This window comes from Protopterus annectens, chromosome 5.part1 (genome assembly GCF_019279795.1).
Source record: "Protopterus annectens isolate FY-2018-M chromosome 5.part1, PAN1.0, whole genome shotgun sequence".
Taxonomy (NCBI): Eukaryota; Metazoa; Chordata; order Ceratodontiformes; family Protopteridae; genus Protopterus; species Protopterus annectens.
The window spans coordinates 646,301,063-646,311,062 of NC_056736.1; the positions used below are offsets into that span (position 1 = coordinate 646,301,063).

At 38.5% G+C, this 10,000-nt stretch overlaps 1 protein-coding gene across 2 annotated transcripts in view; it reads left to right on the forward strand.

Moving 5' to 3' along the window:
• Positions 1-10,000, forward strand: part of FLT1 (fms related receptor tyrosine kinase 1) — a 1,018,969-nt gene that overhangs the window by 173,714 nt on the left and 835,255 nt on the right. For both annotated transcript variants that reach the window (XM_044073267.1, XM_044073268.1), the window contains exons 5-6: positions 44-206; positions 309-448. In XM_044073267.1, coding sequence (XP_043929202.1) covers positions 44-206; positions 309-448 — 303 coding nt within the window. The remainder of the gene's footprint in view (positions 1-43; positions 207-308; positions 449-10,000) is intronic.

The following is a 10,000-nucleotide window of genomic DNA, read 5'->3' on the forward strand; positions in this document are numbered from 1 at the left end:
ATCGACATATTTATGTGATATTTTCTTTTTTGCTGTTGTTTAGATTCCAGAGGGTAATCTGAAACCAGATGGAAAAGCTATTATGTGGGACAGCAGAGAAGGCTTCATCATTCCAAATGCAGGTTATATGTTTATAGGGCTTCTGTCATGTAAAGCAACCTCACAGGGGCAGAACTTCACAACAACATATTTAACACAACGGCAAGGTATATGATATCTTGTTAATGACATTAGTTCTACATCACCGAAGGCTTTTCCTTCACTGAAAAACTTAAGCATATTAATTGGTACTGTTCTTTTTCATTTAGTAAAACCCTCATTTATTGATCTGCATCTAAATACAACCGGTGTCATTGCACTGCTCAGGGGAGAACTGCTTGCTATTAACTGTACTGCTACCACGGAGCTGAACACCAGAATTACATTTAAATGGACCTATCCTGATAAAGTAGGTATTGTTCATTTCTACTATTTACAAAGTTATATTCAAATTCAGCATAGTGTCTGTGTGTGTGTGTGTGTGTGTGTGTGTGTGTGTGTGTGTGTGTGTGTGTGTTTGTGTGTGTGTGTGTGTGTGTAAGTGTTAGTGTACAGGTGTGTGTGGGGGGTGCATGTGCATGTGTAATATATATATATATATATATATATATATATATATATATATATATATATATATCTACGTATATGAGTTTAGTACTTTTCAGCGATATTATCAAAAGTTGACATCTGCTCGGCTGACACACTTTGGTTGACAAAGACAGATGGTCAATATTCATGTGAGAGCAACAATCCTTCAGCAGGGGAATATGCCCTTTCTCTAGGGATTGTGCCATCTTGGAGTTAGTATATATAATTTGCAGGGGATGTGTGTGTGTGTGGGGGAGTGCTTATTTTGCATGTTCTGAGTTTAGTACATAGAGCATGTGTAGTAGCCTGTTGGCTTTAATGTGAAATTTCTTCTGTTTGGTTTAGAACACTACACACACACACACATATATATATATATATATATATATATATATATGTATGTATATATATATATATATATATATATATATATATATCTATATATATATATATATATATATATATATATATATATATATATATACATATATATATATATATATATATATATATGTTGTTTGTTTGTCTTTTCGGCTTTTTCCCAGTAAGGGGTCGCCACAGCAGAACTCTGGTCCGCTAATGACTGGCAGTAGATTTTTACAAAACACCGAGGTGCCAGCTCGACACCCAACCTTCAACGAAGGCACGCCCATTTACGCACGCATGTCTTTCGAACGCTACCCAACCGCAGGGAGGGCATGCAGACTCCACACAGAAGGCACTCCCAAGCCCAGCCGAGAATCGAACATATATATATATATATATATATATATATATATATATATATATATATATAAAACCTGGAATGTTTATTAGTGAATGGCATATACCGAGCTATAGATCTAATTTTAAGTATAACCCCATTAAAACCATGAAAAGTATATTAATATTACCAAATGCTTACTTATTTAATTTGTATTTGTTAACCAGGAAAGTTCATCAAGGCATAGTACATTGACAGCAATGGACTAGGGACAAAAGCTTTAAAAAATACAGAACAGCACACAAATTAACAACTAGCAAACTATGAGATACAGAAAAGATTTTAAAGTGATACAGAGTAACAGCGTATAAACATGTGTTTGTATACATGATAAATGCAGGATATGCGTAGGGCATACACTGAGTAATATGCATAAAGGGCAATGACTATGACAGACACTAAATATGTGTTATGAATGCAGCAAAACGTGTATTGCGGTAAAACCAAGAGCATGCCAATAAAAAAATAAATAAACTGAAACATCATTTATGACATAGGCTCACTAATTATTATGCAGGTAGTAGTAGTGACAAGGTGTAAAGTAACTATCCAAGAACATTAAAAGCTTGTAAGGGACTGGTAATGCTGCCATCACAGCTACATTTCCATTTTCCTAAGAAGTGGGTCTTCACAAAATTGTTCAAATTGTGTTTAAAATGTGCTGAGCATTAATAGGGTTACTGTTCGACATGCCACTTATGGAATAAAAGGACACAAGTAAGTTATGAAATACCTGACTAAAGAATGCAAGTTGGAGCATTGCTGTTTAATAATGTATTTTAAAGGCAATGGAGGAGGCAGTGTTCCATTTTTAAATGAGACATAATAAGGCATGGGTTGTTCTCTCACCTGTGACTATATCAAAAGGAAGTACGTCGGTAGATTTCTGGTGTGCTCCCTGCAGCAAATCTGGTGATGCATTTATATGTTAATTCCATTTCAGTGCATTTGCATTGTCCAAAGTGGCAATTGGTTATGGTATCTGAAGGTTATTGAACGTTGGGCTAGAGAAATGCTGTAACAGTAGGATGTGAGCATACTCTGTCAAAAACTGTTTTGCTTTTTACATTACTTGAATTGTATGCGTTTACTTGAATATTTTGCAAATGATTATTTTAAACTGTTTTATATTTCTTTGTTGATTTTGGAATTTAACTAATAAACATTCACTCAAAACAAGAAGGTAATTTCCTAACTGGAGTGGGTTGTGTTTTTATGCTGCTTAGAAATCAACTGACTTGACATGCTTGTCAGAGTTAAGTTGCAGATCACATATCATGTGTTCATATGTTTATTTCTTTATGGATATATGTGCTTAATGTCATTTATTTATTTAGGGATAATCTGTTTGCCTTTGACCATGGTCACAGATGAAAAGGGTCCAAAGAAAGAAATAAGTAACCCAGACAGAATTTGCAATTGAAATAGCATGAGGAAGAGCCTGTGGTGCTCAGATTAAAAAGCCTAAGAGGTTTTGGTAGCAGACTTTGTGATCTCATCGCTTTGGTGAAGTGAAACTGATCTGAAGTGGTGATAAAATGTCACGAATACTACAGCCAGCATAGAACAATGTACAGTCATCTGCAGCAGGAGCTCACGTTGTTGATGATGATGATGATGATACGAAGCAGACATATCTTTTATTTTAACCTACAGCAGTACTTTAATGAAATTTAGAACTGCCCTAAATGTGTTTCCTATTTCTAACCACTTTCTTGGACTGGGATGTTGAGTATCTTATGTATCTTATGTAAAGCTCCACTATTTGTGATTTTGTTTGTTAACTATAAATAAGAAATGTATTTTTTAACAGAAAAAGTCATGGACTGCTGTCAGGAAACTACCTGTGTTCTGCAGGTGTGCATAAACCTTAGGTAGAGCATGGGTATAAGAGTTGTAACATTCCGTACTGAGGTCATAATTTTAAACTCTTGGTCACGTGTGTCCATCTCATGAAGTCTGTGTACAAATCTGTGTATGTCACAGTGTGTGTATGATGCAAGCAGCTGGGGAAAAAGCTAATCAAATTAGGTAGAAAATGGGTGATATATTCAAAACACTTATCATACAGAAAAAGTAAATCAAATATTCATTCAGCTGACTTACTTAGAAAAAGTGCTCTTCACTTTTACAGAAAAAAACCAACTAGTTGACACTGAACCTATATATATATAGAGAGAGGAAGACTTGTGTGATGTACCGCTGTTTATTGAAGCTGCTATTTTTCCTAGGGCAAACCAGCAGGTGGCCACCATCTGGAGTTTGCCCTTTTCCTCACTGTAGTACAATCTCACAGTTGGTATATTTAGTTAGTGGGTGTGGGTGGCACAGCCCCCCCCCCCCACCTTAGTAGGTTTTACATTTTATGAGTTATTTTTACGGTCACTTGGTTGGCCTGCCATTGGTTTGCCCTAGTTAATATTTCACTTAAAAAGCCCTTTGATGAATAGTGGCTTTGATAAACAGAAGTTTGATGAATTGCAATTTGCTGAATAGCAATTTGATAAAGTGATATAGACCTGGTGTACTAGTAGGTAATGTGGGACTGTGGCCTTACTATGTTGCTCAACAGATTAGGTGGATGTTCATGAAGCGAGTGAGCAGCTACCATGAGGCAGAATGAATATACTTGGAGAGGTTTTTTTTGCTTTTTAGTTTTAATAAGTTCTGAATGTTTCTGCCACCAGATGAATTGCTTGAAGAAAGTGACAGGTAAGATGTGTAACTGCATTATGTTTAAGGATTTACTGTAAATTTTGTTGCTTTACTTTTTTTCTAGGTTTATAAGTTTCAGTTATGGGCTAAGTAGGTAGTTCTTTCCTTCTGGGTTAGGATTTTTGTTTTGTTTTTTTTATTTTTCTATGTAACTTTTGTTTTATATACTTTTCAATTGTGAGAGTCAATTATTTCCTTTATTATGCAGGATTTCAGGTTTCAGACTCGTTGCAGGTTCTAGTTTATGTGAATTTCAGAGGAGAATAAAGCAAGCATTTTTTAATATCTATTACTTTTTCAGCTTTAAATTTCAACATACAGTTATAATTTTTAAACTTTACATTTGCATGTATTTGGATTGTAAAAAATGATTTTAGAGTAGGGACTGTTTTCATATTATATTTTGTGACAGATTTTTGTTGGAGACTGCTTAATATAGAACTTACTGTTGCTTTTTTTGCCATATTTAGAGTTAGAGAAAATTTTTAAGTACTTTAATAGCTGTGGTGTTCATGATTAATTTTAGAAATATTACGTACGGATTTCTATGATTAGTGTCACCTAGGTCCAGCCACTGGAGCCATTGATAATGTAATACTGGTGATAAATGTTTGAAGATGTAGGATGAGTGTAATTTCTTGTATATATTAAAGAAAGCGGGGGTAAAATATGTGGTACCACAGATCAGATGTGGGTTTTCTCATGTCTTGATATGTAAGTGTAAGTTGTAGATAAATATTGACACACACACACACACACACACACACACACACACACACACACACACACACACACACACACACACACACACACACACACACACACACACACACACACACACACACACACACACACACACACACACACACACACACACACACACGCACACACACTCACGCACACACACGCACACACACACACACACACACACACACACACACACACACACACACACACACACACACACACACACACAGACACACACAGACACACACACACACACACACACACACACACACACACACACACACACACACACACACACACACACACACACACATATTTGTACTTTAGTAAAGACCAACCATCTAAGGAAAGTCAGATGCATCTCATGACAACAGCAGAGCAGAGAGATTTCAGTGGGGTAGGAAGAATCAAACTCGTGTCCTCAAAGTGGAGGATAGTTGTCATGGTACATCAAACTGTTCACTTTATACTATGATCTATATGTAACTAATTATCATAGTTTGCGGTGATGTCAGATTACCATTTCTACTTAACCTCAATCAGGGGTCAACATGATGTATGGTGTATGAGTGGGGTCAATACGTTCAATAATGCATGAGGTAGGACACACAGCAGGTGAGCAGGGTACACAGATAACCAGTCAGATGTCTAAACACATTGGGTAGCTGGTTCTGATCACTGCCAGCTGGAGTGATAGCACAGTCAGCTGACCAGCATGGCTTTCCTAGGTTGGGTATCAGAATAACACATGGGTAAGAGTGGGAGGCAAAATGATTGACAGTGTTCAGGTGAGAATCTGAGGGGTGGGTTGGATATGTAGAAAGTGCCAGGATGCTGAAGGAGTTGTTACCTGATGTGGTCACCTTGTGTATAGGCTGACAAAGGTAGCCTTGATTATAGCAGTCATTAAGGGTAAGGGGACTGCTCTGATTGCTGACACTGTAGTTCAGGAAAATCAATTTGGGAATGCAGGTTGATACAATAGTTAAGATGTTTACCTCACAAACACAAGGTACAGAGTTTGATTCCCACCTTTGAAAGATGTATTCGCTAGGATTTAAATGGCCCTCAAGGACAGGTAGCCTAGTACTTTTCAAGATTCAAAAAGATTCAAATAAACTTTATTGTTCACAGAAACTTTATTGTCATTTAGGATGCACAAGTGCTACCTAAACGAAATTTCGAGTATCAGCTCTTTTATAGGAGAAAACAAACACAAAAAGACAGACGTGATAGGTATTAAAGAATAAACAATAACTATAGTACAAAAACTAAATATCTAAGTAGCTGTTGCACATGCTTGTAAACTATTTATTACACTGGATAACACTGACTACCAGATAATTAAAACATGAAAAGAAAAGTACACTATACACAGAGGTGAGATTGGGTGATATTGCACACAAGTAAGTGACTGGAATTGCACTTAAATGAGAATATATTAATTTTAGTATGCAATAAATAAAATAGAATTACTGTATGCAAAAAAAAAAAAAAAGAAGAAGAATGTGAGCATAACAATCTTTTATACATTTGATAAATCCAGATCTATGTCTGCCTTAATGAGTTTTATTGCAGTTGGATAAAAATTATTCATGAATCTGGAGGTCCTGCAGCGGATACTCTGTAACCTTCTACCAGATGCAAATTTAGTGAACCAACCATACGCTAGATGAGAAGTGTCACTCAGTATTTTGCAGGACCTCTTTTTACACCTTAGCTCAAAGAGCTGCTGAAAGGTAGGAAGACTAGTGCCCACCATCTTTTCTGATGTTCTTATTATTCTGTGCAGCTTCTTCCTTTCATCCATTGTGCTGTTACTGAACCATACAGTGCAGTCGCTGGTGATAATGCTCTCAATGGCTGCTCTGTAGAAGGTAATTAGAGCATTCACAGAGAGCTTTGCTTTTCTCAGCCTTCTTAGGAAGTGTAGTCACTGATGGGCTTTTTTAATTAGCTGGCCTGTGTTTGTACTCCAAGAAAGATTCTCTGATATATGTACCCCCAGGAACTTTGTAGTTTGGACTCTCTCCTCTTCTTCACCATTGATCATGAGGGGCAGATGCACTGCAGAGCTATTTCTGAAGTTGTAGTGTCTTTCGGCTTTTCACGGTTAGGGGTCGCCACAGCGGAACTCCGGTCCGCTAATGATTGGCAGTAGAATTTTACATGCCGAGTTGCCAGCTCTGACGCACAACCTTCAATGAAGGTACGCCCATTCATGCATGTCTCCATGCAGAAGACGCTCTAGCTGAGAATCGAACCATACAGCATCTTACCGTGAGACGACAATGCTACCACAGCACCACCACTGCAGTGGAGAGCTATTTCTGAAGTCAATAATAATTTCTTTTGTTTTATTGAAGTTCAGGTCCAAATTGTTGTTATTGAACCATTCAATCAGGGAGCTGACCTCATTCCTATACCCACTCTCGTCATCACCACTTATGAGTCCCACCACTGCGAATTTGATGATGCGTTTTTTGCTAGCTTTTGCAGAGCAGTCATGGGTAAGGATTGTGAACAGTAGACAACTCAGCACACAATCCTGGGGTACTCTGGTGTTGATTGTAATACTCTCTGAAGTGTCATTACCAGCACAGTTCCTTTGTGGTCTTCCAGTCAGGAAACTGAGGATCCAGTTGCACTGCCCTTTATTTATATCAAGGTTGATTAGCTTTTCTATAAGTTGCATTGGAATCACCGTATTGAATGCCGAGCTGAAATCTATGAATAACAGCCTGGCATAGTTGTTCTTCTCTTCAAGATGCTCCAATTTGAGGTGAAGTGCCACCAAAATGGCATCAGCATTTGATCTGTTTGCCAGGTAGGCAAACTGCAGTGGGTCAAAGGATTGGGGTAGTACTGTAGTCAAATACTTTTTAACCAGTCTTTCAAAGCATTTCATTACATTTGATGTAAGGGCCACTGGCCTGTAATCATTTAGGCAGGTGGGGTTGGCTTTTTTGTGCAGAGGGATTATGTTGGTAACTTTGAAGCATGCTGGTACTTTTTCCTGGGCAAGTGAGGTATTGAAGATGTCCATCAGGACTATGGAGTTGGTCTGCACAACCTTTCAATACTTTCCTCAGAATGTTATCAGGGCCAGCAGCCTTCCTGGGGTTCACTTTCCTCAGTAGGTTCCTTACATCCACAGCACTAAAGTTGAGTACTGGCTCCTTTTGGTCATTGAGAAGCTTTACAGACTCCAGGTTTTTTTTTTTTCTTCAAACCTGCCATAAAATGTGTTTAGACAGTGCAGAACTTCAGTGCTATCATCGCACTGAGCTGATTTGGTTTTGTAGTCAGTTAGCTGTTGAATGCCATGCCACAGGCTTCCTGAGTCTTTTGCATCCCCAAGCATCCTTGTATCCTCTTTCCATACTCCCTCTTGGTTTCCTTGACACCCTTTTTTAGATTAGCTCTTGCCACACTTAGACCCCTTCTTATCCTTTGCCCTGAAAGCAGTGTTTCTTGCCCTCAGCAACTCGTATACCTTGCTATTTAGCCATGGTTTTTGGTTGGCTCTTTAATATTTTTGATGATTGTTACATCCTCCACACATTTGGATATGTAAGCCATAGTTGTCTCAGTATATTCATCTATGTTCACCAGATTGTTCACCGTGTCTGCCTCCCTGAAGACATCCCAGTTTGTGGAATCAGAGCGGTGCCTGAGGCTTTCCATGCCTCCTTCATGCCAGACCCTAATTTGTTTCACAGTGGGCTTATCTCTAATCAAGAGAGGTTTGTAAGCTGGTATTAGTTTTATGGAGATGTGATCAGAGCCACCCAGGTACTTGCCTATGAACCTACGATTCAGACTGCTAACCCTGTGGTAAAAGGTCATGTCTACTTTTAGACACCAGTCATGGACAATCATTAAAATAAAATCACATCAAAGCAGAAGATGCAAACTCTTTATTCTCTTACCGTGGATGTGTTTTAATTTGAGTTTTTGTTATTTTACACATACCTTTGACCCAGATTTTGTTTCTTATTGACAGGCGGCTAGCTAAGACAACAGGGAGCAGAAGTATTTTCGAGGACAAGTGCAGAAAATGACAGCAAAGACACAAGTTGCTGAAAGGCAGTAGAATATACTGGTCACTGAATGGCTGGATTAAAGATTTCATTGTTGCTTTGATAACTTCAGGTGTGGTGCTGATGCAGGTGAATTCTCCACTAAATGTCTGTGTGTGGGGGGGGAGGGGTTAGGGGGCTTTTATACCAGTCATGGAGGCTGAGGGGGGAGAGTTTGCTCTGACAGCTGAGACTATGGTTGATGGGAAAAATGACTCAACTGTCTGTAGTGTAGCTGAATATGACATCTAGTAAACAGCACCACTTAATATCAGGTTGAGTAAGACAACAGAAGTCACACATATTTTACAGGCCATTTGCTAAAAACAGCAACAGAGGACAGAAGCTGTCCAAAGACTAGGTCAGAAGACATTGATCATTAACAGTCTGGTAATAGACATGCAGATGACACCAACTGCTGTTGGGATAAACAGGAGAGAGGCAGGCAGAAGTCTCCAGGTGTTGACAGGAGTGCAGGCAGGAATCAAAAACAAATTTCTTCCCAGAAAGTGAGATGGAAGTGGCCTGAGGACACCGATTGTTATGGAATGAGATGTTGTTGTGGGAGGTACTTCAGATTTGGGTTACTGACTGGAAGGAGAAAGCAAACAGAGATTCCAATTACCATCTTGACCAACAGGATATATCTGGTAGGGGATTTCAATGGTTGCCAAAGTGAGGTGTTATTCTGGCTATGACAGATATTTGTGATGCAGGTGTGAGAGCAGAATTCTCCACCAGGGCAGCATGGTTAGTGTGGTCTAAATATTTCACCTAAAGTTCCCTAAATTTAAGCTAGCTGCCACTCCAAGTGAATGAAACAAACCGGTCAGTGCTACAGCCCATCATCTTATCCACAGAAAGTATTTTTACAGGGGGCAGGTCACCTTGCACTTCACATGGGGACTTCACCCCCCTACATCCCTTACTTAAATATGCTTATTCCATAATCTCCCAAGTGTGGAAAAAAGAGAAATGCCCCAATACAGCAAATCATTGAAGGTATGTAAATAGAAACTGCATCAGCAGTACTTCATATGTGAAAGAGCAATCAGGGAATTAAATA